The 14,994-nt window shown below is 37.6% G+C and overlaps 1 protein-coding gene across 2 annotated transcripts in view; it reads left to right on the top strand.

Moving 5' to 3' along the window:
• ARID1B (AT-rich interaction domain 1B) overlaps nt 1-14,994 on the top strand; it is a 584,054-nt gene that overhangs the window by 502,417 nt on the left and 66,643 nt on the right. For both annotated transcript variants that reach the window (XM_082250153.1, XM_082250154.1), the window contains exons 10-11: nt 9,064-9,170; nt 9,841-9,999. In XM_082250153.1, coding sequence (XP_082106279.1) covers nt 9,064-9,170; nt 9,841-9,999 — 266 coding nt within the window. The remainder of the gene's footprint in view (nt 1-9,063; nt 9,171-9,840; nt 10,000-14,994) is intronic.

Below are 14,994 nucleotides of genomic sequence, written 5' to 3'. Positions count from 1 at the left end.
TGGAAGAAGGGATTTCAGCTCTATGTTATAGCCACAGGAGTGACTGCACCTGCTCAGAAGAGAGCCATGCTGCTGCATCTAGCTGGACCTCAAGTTCAGGACATTTTTGAAACCCTGGGAGCAACAGGGGAAGATTCAGACTATGAGACAGCCATGAATAGACTGAGTGAGTACTTTGAGCCAAAGAAAAATATTCCCTATGAAAGATATAAGTTTAGACAGGCTATGCAGGGATTGCTGTGTGTTGAGTGGCACTTGGTTGGCATGCTGGAAGAGAAGGACAGTTGGAAACAGAACCTTGTCATGACCTTTTATCATAATGACAAAGCATTCCATAAAGAGATCCAATTACATTGTTCACTTATTTTCGATTTCAACAACCCATTAAGAGAAAGAATTCAAATGAATACTATGCACATACTGTATATATACATCCACATAGGATGGTCTTCAGCTTTTGATGTGTTAGAACCTTTCAATGATAATTCAAGATCACTTTTTTGGTTATTCAAGCTCCAAGTCTACATAAATCTAAGTGAGGTGATATTTTCTCAGAGGAGATACCTAGCTACTACCCATGAAGATTATTTTCTGTATCTTTATTTTGGTGTGGGATATGCTGTAAACTCAAATAGTTGTGGTAGAAAAGTGTACTTTGCGGTCAACGTTCTTGAAGAAAATGGCAGTTTGGCAAAAGAACATTGCAATAAATATGACATCACATTCAGTTTTGGAATCTACTTGCATCCCTCTCTATAACATTCTATAGGAGAAAAGTATTTAAACAAAAGTGGAACTAAACCCATTGATTTAACCGTTTCAAAAAATGGTTATATTCCAGTACGTGCCAGGAATGTAACTGTCCTATTTGCTTGTACTCTCAACCAAATTGTCAAACCATCAAATTGCTGATGTCAAACTGCCATGATGCTGCACATGCGATCAGTATAAGATTGAACTGGGGCTTAGATGGCAGCTTCCTTGGCTGAAAACGATAGGAGGGTTTAGATCCGCTTTATTACAGTGTGCACATATAATGAATGTCCACATCTATGCTCCCTGTGATATATGTTTGGGTTTTGTTTCTTTGTTATTTGCATTTATGACATTTTCTTATAAAGAACCCTATTTTTTCTGCCAACTCCCTTAAGATACTAGCATAAATGTATAAATATGTTTTTTCAGCTGAAAGCTTTCGTGTATTAGAAATGAGTTGTGTATGGCTAGCATTTAGGAGTTTATTCTGGATAATGGCTCACAAATGTTGTACCAAATCTCATGACCTTTATCTAGTATTATACATTTCAGCTGGTTCAAATGGAACTCTATAAAGGTTACATGATGTACACAGCTAGCCCCCTAGAAATTTAACTATACTGTGAATCAGAAATTGGTAGGAACCAAAACTGTTTTCAACTCAAATATATATGAGAAGTATAGCCTTGGAGCCTAGATCTTCCATTTTTTTCCTTTAGATTAAAGTGGAACATTACCCATTACAACTTGATAAAAAAAAATAATGTTCTTTAGCAAGGAGCATACATTATACATTAATAATTATGCTAACAAAATGAATGTGTGTTGTAAATTGCCTCCAGTATTGCTCCTGTTCTTGCTGCAGGCTACCATTTTGTTGAAGCCCAAATCCCCAGCAGTAAATAATAAAGTAGATTAACTGGTTTTAAAAAACAGTTTGATATGATTGTGCCCTCAACCAAACTGTTAAACCATCCAATGGTTGGTGTCATAACTGATTAAATGTGCAGCACCATGGCAGTTGCAAACCAAACAGAAGCAGCTTCCTTGGCTGTAAAGGATAGGGGGATTTAAGTCCATTTTAAGACTGTCAGCAGATCGGCCTCTACAAACTCAGCAATGCCTAAAATGGGAGAGCAACTGAGCATGTGCAGAGCAGGGTGAGACTGTATATTACTGTATTTTAAACAGTATAGACACTTATTTTTAATGTTTTACATAGCTATACCTGCAAAAGGGGCCAGCCTGAAGTGATCTAGCAGGACTTCATTTTCTGACTAAAGTTCCACTTTAACAATTGATTTTATATTCTTGGAACATCAGTTTATGACATTGTGATCATTGTGCAAGCAAGGTGTTCTTTGGTTCCTGACGTGCGCCCATTGGAGGTTCTTGCAGAGAGAAAGTGAAGTTGCATAGAATATTATTGTCCCAAGAGGCTGCAGTCCTAGCTGGAATCATATGCAAGATTATACAAAAGCAAAGCTGCAATGAGGAGGATAAAATTAATAGAATTTCAGACTTGAGCACAGCTGCAGTGATCACTCAATAGCATTAACTGTTGATTTTCAGTTTTTGCACCTTCTTGCTCTGGTTGAATTGTGTTTTACTGCCAAATTAGCAAATGTGATAACATTAGCTCAAGATGTACATTACTAGCTCAACATATATATATTTCTAGGGTCTATGCATTATAATTTATGTAGGTGCGTAAGTCAAAGCATATACAAAAAAAAAAAAACTCCCTACGGATTTCTGGGACTAAACAATCACATAGTCATTTGGTAGAACAGTCAAATAAACATAGTCATATTTTCTGTCAAATATGTGACACAAGTATAAGACAACTTTGCATAAGCCAACAATTATGTGTAGTGGTCCAAATGACGACCTAAAAGTCGTGTATGAGAGCAGTTTTTGGCTCTGGCACTTATTTAGGCTGGTCTTTATGGGTTTTGTTTGGCACGCTGACACAAAATGACTCCACATTTAGATTGCGGCCTGCAAATAGACACATTTATTTATTTTGCTCTTTACATGGTAAGCTGTGACTCTTACCTGGAACACACAGATGGCAGATTGCCCTTCCTAGGAGATTTATTTGCTCTTGTGGAATACCCAAATTTAATGTCAATAGCAAATTTTTTTCTAATTTGAATTACCTGACCATTTCCCTTCTTATTGTAAAATATGTTTTGAAGCATTGTTGTTTGACAGCTGCCTGTGTGAAAACACTTGTTTATTGCAGCTTCTGAATGTTATGCATATGGCCAAATTGAATTTTAAGTAACAGCTGTTGTAATAAGTCTGCTTTGCCTGCTGATTTTGCATATTTCTGTGTATATATATATGTGTGTATATATGTATTTATATGTATATATATATATATATATATATATATATATATATATATATATATATATATATACACACACACACACACACACACACCAATCGGCCATACTATTATGACCACCCACCATAACCCATTGAGGCATGGACTCCATTAGGCCTCTGGAGATATACTGTGATATCTGCCACCAAACTGTCAGATCCTTTAAATCCTGTCAATTGTAGGGTGGCACCTCCATTGATCAGACTTATTTTACTAATGCATCCCATAGATGTTTGATTTGATTGAAATCTGGAGAATTTGGAAGCCAAGTCAACACTTCAAACTCGTCGTCGTGTCCCTCAAACCGTTTTTGAATTCTTTAGGCCAGGCTACCACATTCCAGTGCTCTGTGGCTCTGTTCTGATGCTCACATGCTCATTGTAGGTGTTTTTGGCTGTGGACCAGGGTCAGCATGGGCACCCTGACTATTCTCCAGGTATGCAACCCAATATGCAGTAAACAGCGATGCACTGTGTGTCCTGACATGCTCCTATCAGAAATAGTATTTACTTTTTAGCAATTTGAGTTACTCTTCTCTATACAGACCAGCCTACACTGCCCACTTATATCAATGAGCCTAAAGGTCCGTACACACGAGTCGAAATTCGGCCGGGAATTTTCGTCCGACGACCAATCTGACGATTTTCGGCTTGTTAGTATGATGCTTCCGACAACCGACTCCGACTTTTCGGCCGAAAAAAATCTGGTGTGCAGGCTATAAAATTTTTGTCCTCCGTCAAAACATGGCCGATTTTCGTGCAGTCAGTACAGATTTCGACAGGGAAAAATCTTATGAGCAAGACTGGGCATGCTCAGAGAAGAAAGAACACAAAGAAAGCAAACCAACACATGACATCACTTCTGAAGTAGAATTTTGTCGGGCGGGAAAATTTGTGTGCAGTCTAGGCACATTCCAACCAACAAAACACAACTCTGAACAAAAGATGGACGACCGGTCGGCGGAAATTCGTTGCGTGTGTACTAGGCTTTAGCCGCCCATGATTCTGATGTTGGTTCACCAGTTTTCCTTTCTTGGTAGGTCCATTGCAGACCAGGAACATGAGCTGCAGTTTTGATCCAGTCATCTAGCCATTACAATTTGGCCCTTGTCAAAGTCGCTTAAATTCTTACACTTGCCAATTTGGTCAACATGATCAACATGGTCACTTCACAAACACAGATTTCCCAGCAAAGCAGGATTTTGTTTGTGATGTGTGTTGCCCTTCCATGTGTATCTTACTGTAAAGGCTAGTTATAGGTTGGGTTTCTGCCACTTTTTTGCACAACATGTTCATTTGCTGCCTAATATATCCCACCTGAAGTAGCCTGTCAGAAAATTGTCAGCCAAACAGCACCTGTATCCAATCCGTTACAGGCCCTGTTTGGATATTCTGACAGCCAGTGAGACTGTTAGCGTGTAGGAAGGAATCTGTTAGATATCTTTAATAAAGGAAATCTATACGCATATGGCCAGCTTTAAAGAACTGCCTTCAAGCTTGCTTTTAGGCTAATTTAAACCTTTGATGGAGACATTTGATGAAGGATGAGATTTTGAGCTTTGTAAATAAAGGACTTTTATTTTCATTTTTTTTTTACAATGGTCAGAAGAAAGGAGTAACAAGCTTTGCTACCAGCAGGATAGAAATTAAAAAAATATCAATATGCAATAAGTCATAATTGTCTAAACAAAAAAAAAAATTATATATATACACATATATATATATACACACACACGCACAGATAGATAAAAATCTAAATGAACAAAATAAACCATTCCAGTCAAAAACCATATTTAACCTCTTATTTTATATTCTGATGTGTATGACATTCTGACTTATATTAGCCTTGGGCCAGTGAAAGATACTAACTTCTACATGCCTATAATCCCATCAGTGTGAGAGAAACTTCCTTGACACTCGGCCAAAAGTGCTACATCATTATTCTTTGAATATCAATTAAATGATAGGAGGAAAACTGAACCCTGTGGGATTGAAGGATCCCTTTCAGCTACTCCTCAATGGTTAGGAAATTTCCAGTTGGAAAGTGCTGAGACTGCATTTATTATAATTTTTACTGTTACAAATCTGAAAATGACACAGAATCCAGTGTACAATGCTGCTAAATTCTAAAACTAGTCACACACATTACAATCTGATTATATAATCTTTTTAGATTTACTACCACATTGCATATAAACTGGAAGAATTGTTTAGGTACGTCTTCAAACCTTGGTGTTGGTAAATCTAAAGACTGAACAGTCAAATGGTGCCTTTTGTGTCCAGCTTTAATTCTGTTGGTTGTCTGGCAGGTTTACATAGTTCGCTGTGTTCTGGAAATAGACATTTCCAATAGGTTTAGCCTCTCACAATCATTAGTTTTGATCTCCAGGGTAACCTTATCAAATCTTGTGTTAGATCAATATGTTTAAATATGGATGTGGTCTGGTTTTGATATCGTGAGGACTCAATGTTCTGACCTTACTTGGGCAGCTGTATATAATGAACTGTGGTCAAGACATGCTAACACGCATTTTTCAAGTCCGTGTAAAACCTGCCTTTGTGAGTATAATTTTGTTATTCGTGTTATTTATATAATTTTACATTAATTAAGAAAAAAAATAAAGAAAGGTTTCTAAAATTAGGGAGGTTGTAGCAAGCCTTCCGTTTCACAAAAACATTTCCTTTACCTGTTAACCTGAGTACAGCACTAAAGTATACCTGTATGTTCCTAACAACTACTGAAGTGATTTCAGAAATGTAACCCTAATTACACATGTTTAGTTAATTTCTACAACGCCCTGGAATCTCAAAAACTTGGGTGTTTTATTTTTTTATTTCATTAAACTTTTGCTTCATTATTAAACAATGAGTGGAACAAAACGAGAAGGGCCACGGTATGAAAATGAGACATAGCTCCTTGCATATAAGAGCTGCCTTTGAGATCCCAAGGTGCCTCTCAAGAGGCGGAAGACACCCTTAGGGGATTTAACACGTCACCACCTGCCAAAAATGAAATCGCCTAATTTGAGATGACTATTTAATGGTGTAGCTGTGTTCACCTTGAATAGCAGAGTCAAGACTGAAATTTTGCTACAATTAGCGTAGATCATTGAAAATCATTTTAGAATGGCATCGTTTTTTTTTTTTTTTCCTCATGCAATAGGATGACATTTTTGCCTAATAAGCAGTACAAATGTTGAATTGTATTTTGCACATGGCTGGATAGGGTGTTGGCAGATTTGTGGTCATTGCAAACCTGTGGTGATGTTATGGATATTAGCAAATTAGCATGGAGGTGCTTGCCAGTTTGTTCGCCAGAGTCCTGCATAAGCTCTCTGCTGTGATTGTCTAATTATTTTCTAAAGCGCAATAATATGCTACTGTTTGCAGTAATAATTTAGCAGACGGCAAACAGATTTTTTTTTTTTTTATTCTTCGGCGCATTTGCCCAATTGTTTCATTTACATGAAATAACTTATGGTAACATTTTTCAGAATATTTTACAGTCGGATGTAAAGTTGTATTGTCTCATTTGTACATTTGCAATTTGCCTATTGTGTCTTTTTGGGTTTTCTTTGTAAAAATTGTATTTAAAAATAACATCTAGAATCAGCTGTTGCCTAAAATATTGCTTTGCTCTAATTATATTGATCACCCTATTTTATTGCTATGTGAATGAGGGCATGTCATGCAATGCTGACATTGCAACTTTTTAGGTAGATGTCACATAACCACAGAGTGGTATATTGGTAACCGTTTGGCACCTAAGTACATATTTATTTATTACAGGTATTTATGTAGTTCAGCACATTACAGATATATTGTACACTCCAAATCAGTCTATACCCTCACAGAGCTTACAAACTAAGGTCCTTAACTCACATTCATATATACACCTACTAGGGCCAATTAACGTACCCGCATGTCTTTGGCTTGTGGGAGGAAACTGGAGTACTTAGTGAAAACCCACGCAGGCACAGGGAGAACATGCCAACAAGTTCCAGGCAGTTAGTGTGGTTAATTTAAATTTGACCAAATGACCCTAGTGCTAACCACTTAGCCATAAATACAGCAGCTTTCAACATCGTTGCTCTAGTACACCACACTACACATGCCACTGGTCATGGTAAACTGCATACAAAAAATGGTGTAGAGACATTTTTTACTTGCGTTGAGATGTGTTGGCTTCATATTCCAAATAACTGAGTTGCCTTAATACAATGCATACTAACACAGAAAGTACTGTAAAAGTATAGGGCAAGCCAGAGACATTTTTCTTGTTTTTGAAAGAATGGGAGAGAGTTAAGCCCCGTACACACGCGTCGAAAATTGGCAGGGAATTTTCGGCCAACGTCCGATCTGCCAATTTTCGGCTTGTTAGTATGATGCTTCCGACAACCAACTCGGACTTTTCGGCCGAAAAAAATCTGGTGTGCAGACTATAAAGTTTTTGTTGGCCGTCAACATAACGGCCGATTTTCGTGCAGTCAGTACAGATTTCGACAGGGAAAAATCTGATGAGCAAGTCTGGGCATGCTCAGTGAAGAAAAAACACAAAGAAAACAAACCAACACATGACATCACTTCTGAAGTAGAATTTTGTTGACCGAGAAAATTAATGTGCAGTCTAGGCACATTCCAACCAACAAAACACAACTTGGACAAAAGTCGGACGATCGGTCGGCCGATAATCGTTGCGTGTGTACGGGGCTTTAGAACTCTTGTTGAGTTTCAACTGCTATCCAGAGCTCCAGTGGTGAAAGTTCCCCTCACTTCCTGTTCTGTTGACAACAGTTTTATCAGAGAGAATGTAAGGGAAAATTTGCAAAAGGCATACAGATGGAAATTAAAATATGACAGGGGTTCTAGCCTTCCCCTACTCAACTGCAGAAAAATGTTTTTATTTTTGTGGTGGTGTTAGGAGAGTTATCTCCACTTCCTGTTTAAATACCATCAGGAAAGGAAGTGAAGATAAATCCCTCTATAGGAGCCCTGGATAGCAGTAAAACCTCCTGCTTGCCCTCCTAAAGACATATTTTTTATTGATCTGGAGAATGGAATGTTCATACATATTTGTACAGTATAAAAGAAACCATAAAACAGTATAATATCAGATTAGTTAAGTTGTAGGCTGATTCTGCAGGCTAGTTAAAAAGGTTTCTGTGTATATGTTTTTGTGTACATATGTGTGTATGTATGTGTGTGTGTGTGTGTATATATATATATATATATATATATATATATATATATATATATATATATATATATATATATATATATATATATAAATATAAAGATATATAAAGATAGAGAGAAAGAAATAGCAGCAATTCTATGTGCAATCATGAAAGTGCATCCTGGCCATCTACTGGTAACGAATGCTATCCCTCAGTTTCAATACACATTGCTGTACTGAAATCATAGGTAACAGTGACTCGTAGTTAGTAATTGTTGTGAACTGGTCATATGTATAGTCTGAGGTATTTCAAGATTTCCTGGGAACTTCATCAGCAATGCACTGGTGTGATACAGTCAGAGGCATACCTTACCTATTAATGCTTTATTATTTTGTGGCTAACCAAGAATTCCATCTGCCAAAAAATATATGCTTTTGATGGCTAGATCTGGGCATTATGTTATTTATGCATAGACTATTCTGGCACAGAAGGTGAGTCTTTTTTCTGTCAGTGTTATCATGGGAAGGGAATCATTCTCTATGCTCCCTGTGCTAGGAACCTCATCACTACATGGCCCTGCTTTGAGAACCTTGAGACATAACAAACTAACAAAATAGCTGCCTCCATTAACCACTGTTGTGCATTTTTTTTTTACCAAAAAAAGAAAAAAATAAACCATAAATAATAATAAACTCCATGTTTTGTGGAAAAAAACTATGTTTTTTTTGTTTTCTAGGTCACCTAGGTCTTGCTGAAATGATGACTGGAGAATCTAAGCTGCCTCCTTCTCTCAAACTCGATGGTAAAGAAGATGGGCCTCCTCACCCTGAACCAAAGTCAAAGGTATTTCCTCACGCATGTGGTAGCATTTTTGTTGGCTCGCTGCGTTGTCCATACTGTCTTCCATTATCTTTTTTTCCCAGTTTCTTTTCTATGCTGCATGTGTTCTCCATCTGTGTTGCGGGCCTGTATTTGTTTAGATGGTCTGAATCTGAAAGATAGTAGTTCTAATTTCATTTTGACTTTGAGGCAAAGGAATGATCATGAGCTTGGGGATATTTTGAGCTGGTGGGGTTTGGAAGGGACTTTTGTGCCTGGATTCTAAACTGCAGCCATTTCCCTTCTTGCCTTCAGTTCAAGCTTCTGTTGCTGGCCGTCTAAAAAGCACAATAATTGTAACAAACACTTTGCTCCCCCAATCCCCTTGAATGTAGGGCAAGCAGCTTTAATTTTATTTTCACCGAGGGGGCAATCCATGCTTAAGCATTTCATGTTTGCTTGAAGTAAGCATGGTGGCTTAGTAACATTAGCCAAGCATCTAAGAACTTGCCAGATATGCACTAATTGCTAGCCAATGAATTAACAGTCTTCGATTCATGCATCTTATATGCTTGTCTTTTACCCCTCCCTTTTCCATACATGCAACATTTTTGCATTACCAGTTGCTCTATTTCTTTTTTGGTAATGTCTGCCCTTCTCTTGTCACATTTTGTTTTGTATTCTTCTACCACAGGATAGCTACAGTTCACAGGGTATATCTCAGCCCCCAACCCCAGGCAACCTGCCAGTCCCTTCCCCATTGTCCCCAAGCTCCGCTAGCATCTCCTCCTTTCATGGAGATGAAAGTGATAGCATTAACAGCCCAGGCTGGCCAAAGACTCCATCAAGCCCTGTAAGTGGCCCTGTTTTGTTATTTTATATTTGGAAATAATTCAAATTACTGTTAGCATGTGTTTGATTTTCAATATCTATTTTTATTCATTTTAGTGTATTTGCTTTCCCTCTCTCTATATACAGTGTTTGTTTTTTTTCTACTATTTTTCCTATTTTTTGTAAAATGGCTAACACATGCGTGTACAACATTATGGATGTTGAATTTGTAAATACATTTGGAACATTGCATTGATACAGATTTTAAACAATCTAAATCAAATGCTTTAAAATTGATTTATATTTAGCATTTGCTGCCGTTAATTGTGTTTAGTGTTTAAATTAGCCTTAATAAATCCTTGTTATGGATTACATGTACGAGCTGCTCTCTGTAAAACAATGTTAAGTGCTGCTTTCTTTACGTCATGTAATGCTTTTATTTACAGTTTTAATATTTAAACACTTTCTCAGAATTAACAAGGAAGAGGGCTTTTTGTGCATTTGTGACACTGGCTCTTCTCAGCCAGTGTCCTCGCGCGTTAGAATGAAGTTGTCATGGATTGTCAAGGTGATATATCCCTAACACTCCTTATGACTCGCAACCCAGAAGGGATCACTAGGTGAATCTGAGATAGATGAGTTCCTCTATGCATGGGATCATGCAAAATTTATTACAAACAGATAAAGAATATATACATGCATGTATACAGTTTATTATGAATAATATAATAACTCAGTAATCATATATTTCAAAGGTCTACCCAAGAATAAAAAAAATATTTGTCTTTTATATTAATCTGTATTACCAATATAAACAAAATACTTTTTATGTTGCTATTCCGAAAATAAGTCAGTTGCTTGTCCAAAAACATACTGAGAATTTACAGGAAAATATGATTTTCCATGCATTAGAACTGTATTTCTATGTGTTTATTTAAATTAGTTTATTCTGCACTTTAAACAGTAATAAACTACATCCAAAAAAAACAGGCCCCAGGCAGTTTAAGTCCTAATGCACTAGAATGCATTGCATGCTAGCACATATTACAGACTTGCCTGAGAATGAAGCCCTTCGCTGTCACAGATGAAGGCGCTTTCATCTTCACCTGGTCTTCTTTCTGTGTTTGCAGGCTTCGGCTATCTGATTGGCCGAGCTGATGAAGACGTCACTCCCGCACATGCGCACGGAAGTCATGTTTATGGCACGGCTCTGAAGGAACAGCATGACTTCAGAGCTCATGCTGCATCTAAATAAATATCTCCTAAATGGTGCACGTTTAGGAGATATTTATAGTTACAATAGGTAAGCCTTATTATAGGCTTAACTGTAGGTAAAAATCATACATGGGAGTTTACTTCCACTTTCAGCTCTTTGTCTTTAATGCTGTAAAGGATCCCTTGGCTGTTAGGCCAGCCATACACGGAGCAAATTTCTTTCCTGCAATCATGGGTTGCAGAAAACAAATTCGCTCAATTCCACCAACAACACAGACTGTGTTAATGCGGGAATCCCTCCTGCTGGGGAATTGTCTTCTCCCGGCAGGGGTGGGTTGGCGAAGCCGTCCCTGTCTGGAGAAGACAGTGATTATCACTAACAGCCATAGCAGCCTCTACTGATAATCCCATGAGAATCCGGTGGACTGGTTCTACCCAAGTTGATTGATTAATTAACTTGGTACATTCAACCTGCTTGTTTGAATCTCGGCTGGTTCCTGTTGAACCGGCCGAGATTAAAACTGTGTATGGTTGGCCTTACACTTTTACTAACGTATATCTCCGACAAATACGAACAATAATGGGATAGCCAGGGACTTTTTGAATAACATATAGATATGAAGAGAACACTGCATATATAAAAACCATACATTTTATTGGAAAATTCAGCAAAAACCAAACACAAACTAAATAATAAATATTGAATACAGGGTTACATTTATTTTATATATCTAATACACTCCACATGTGAACTCGATACATAGATCTTCTTCAGAAGTACATGTGTGCATTCAGCATGTTAAAACCCATAATTCTCATAATAAAACCATGTATTCACTGGAATTAAAAAATGTGTGTTGTCTCATTCCCATGTGGGGGGAGGGAAGGGCTACGGAGGCTTCCATTTAGTCAATTATATGCAAAGGGTACAGATAGCCCTCAACAGTCATCTATAATCCAATTAAATGGACACATCAGAGGACTTAGGGCTTGTCCAGGTCCTATAATTCAACCATTCTCAATGTCTGGGGGGTAGGCAGCAAACAAATTAGCAGAAATCAAATAGGTAGGGACTTATTTCCAGGATATCCTTCCTTTCACAAAAGTTCCAGCAGGCAGTCACTATATCTTTGAATTTTGCTTAGAAATTGTCAGGCTTGTAATGCTCTCTTGGGGGATTCACACTCTCTATTCATCTTGTTGACCAATTTTTATGGGGCAGAAATTGATGGGAAATCTAATATTTTAGGTTGGCTCCACACCTTTGTATTGCAGTAATGCAAATTCATTTTGAATGGCACCCCAGCACAAATACAGTAGCTGCCAATGCACCTGTATTACAGTGCATCACAACATGCAGAACAAGTGTTGTGTTGCTCTGTACTCTGAAAATACTGCATTTATTTATTTTCAAAAACAAGTGCATTAAAACATGTGCAAGAGTGAAGGCACACTTGCGCTTCTCAACGAAACAAGAGAAGAAAGAAGAAAATCATGAAATCTTTGGTGATATTTTCCCTCACTTTCTGTTGTGCCCCTGGGACACAAAAAAAAATAGAAATCTCAAAGACAGACTGGCAGGCAAAAAATGCCATAATCTAAAGCTAAATGTTTTGTCAACGTTTCCATTAATAATTAAAAAAAAGGAGAATATTATACATAAAGTGCAGATGTACAAACAAATGTAAAATATTGCCCAACTTTCATGTAGAACTATTGGCTGACCTGGATGTTAGCTAGTTTAGCAGAAAGATGTAAAATAAATATATTTACACACAAAATATAGATGATTATTTTTGGGGAGGGTTTACTTATACTTAGGACATTAAAATATCTCATGTTCAATAAAGTTGCCTATGTATTTCTAATTATTGTCTTACAGTGGGGAAAATAATTATTTGATCCCCTGCAGATTTTGTAAGTTTGCTCACTTACAAAGAAATGACGGGTCTATATTTTTATCATAGGTGTATTTTAAATGATAGAGACAGAATATCAACCAAAAATCCAGAAAAAAACACATAAAACAAATGCTATAAATTAAGTTGTAGTTCAATTAGTAAAATAAGTATTTGATCCCCAAGAAAACCATGACTTAGTACTTAGTGGAGAAACCCTTGTAAGCAAGCACAGAGGTGAGCAGTTTCTTGTAGTTGGTGACCAGGTTTCCACACATCTCAGGAGGGATTTCGGTCCAGTCTTTTTTTACTTAAGCTTTCCTTAAGCTTTCTTGGCTGTCTCTTGGCAACTCAAAGTTTCAGCTCCCTCCATACATTTTCTATATTTTTAAGGTCTGGGGACTGACAAGACAACTCCACTACCTTAATGTGCTTCTTCTTAAGCCATTCCATTATTGCTTAGGCGGTATATGTTGGGCCATTGTCATGCCAGAAGACCCATCCGCAACCCATCTTTAGTGTTCTGGCTGAGGGAAGAAGGTTCTCATCCAAAATTTTACAATACATGGCCCAGTCCATTGGCCCCTAAATGCAACAAAGTCAGCCTGTACCTTTATCCGAGAAACCACCCCAACACATCATGTTTCCACCTTTGTGCTTGACTGTAGGGATGGTGTTCTTAGGGTCATAGTAAGTATTTTTCTTCTCCAAACACGGCAAGACGAGTTAATGCCAAAGAGCTCAAATTTGGTCTCATTTGACCACAGCACTTTCTCCAATTTGTTCTCTGAATCATTTAGATGTTCATTAGCATGTTTGTACATTTGCCTTTCTCGGGGAGGGGGACTCGCTGTGTTCGGAGGAAGAAAAATGCTGACTATGGCAGTAAGAACACCATCCCTACAGTCAAGCACAATAGTGGAAACAATATGCTTTGGCGCTGTTTCTCTGCTAATGGCACAGACCAACTGTGCTGCCAATGTAGGGGCCAATGGAAGGGGCCATGTATTGTAAAACTTTGGATGAGAACCTACTTCCAAGAAACACTGAAGATGGGTCATGGATGGGTCTTCCAGCATGACAATGACCCAAAACATACCACCAAGGCAGCAAAGGAGTGACTTAAGAAGAAGCACATTAAGGTCATGGAGTGGCCTAGCCAGGATTTAGTTCTTAATATAGTTCTCTATATAAAAGTTATATGAAACTTTGAATTGCCAAGGGACACCCAAGAAACCTTAAGGATTTAGAGAAGATCTGCAAAGAAGAGTGGACCAAAATCCCTGCAGAGATGTGAGCAAAGATGGTCACTAACTACAACAAGGGTTTCTCCACCAAGTTCTAAGTCATGTTTTGTTTGGGGATCAAATACTTATTTTACTCACTGAAAAGAAACTCAATTTATAGCATTTGTATTGTGTTTTTTTAGGAAGTTTTGGTTGATATTCTGTCCCTAACATTTAAAATACACCTATGATAAAAAATCTAGACCCTTCATTTCTTTGTAAGTGGACAAACTTACAAAATCTGCAGGAAATAAAATAATTATTTTCCCCACTGTATCTTTGAAGACCTTCATGTATACATTGGATCTTTTTTTTTTTTTTTTTATTGTGTGAATTATTGTCCCTAAGGCTGGCCATACGCGGTGCAAATTTTTTTTCTGCAACCACGGGTAGCAGGAAGGAAAGTTGCATGATTCCCCCAACAACACAGACAGTTCCTGCTAAGCCTGCTGGCCTAATAGTAACGTTTGTAGTTTTTTTTTCTATCCTTGACCTCTCATTTGTTCTGACTGTTGGTAGAGACTGTGGGAAAACCAAAAATTTTGAGCTGTCACATTGATTAAGCCCTCACCTTGTAAGGCAAGCTTCTTTCATAAGTGACCTGGAATTTTTTTTTCT

The sequence above is a fragment of the Pelophylax lessonae genome, assembly GCF_965119305.1.
Source record: "Pelophylax lessonae genome assembly, chromosome: 3".
Classification (NCBI taxonomy): Eukaryota; Metazoa; Chordata; class Amphibia; order Anura; family Ranidae; genus Pelophylax; species Pelophylax lessonae.
This window is presented reverse-complemented; position numbering and strand designations above follow the sequence as displayed.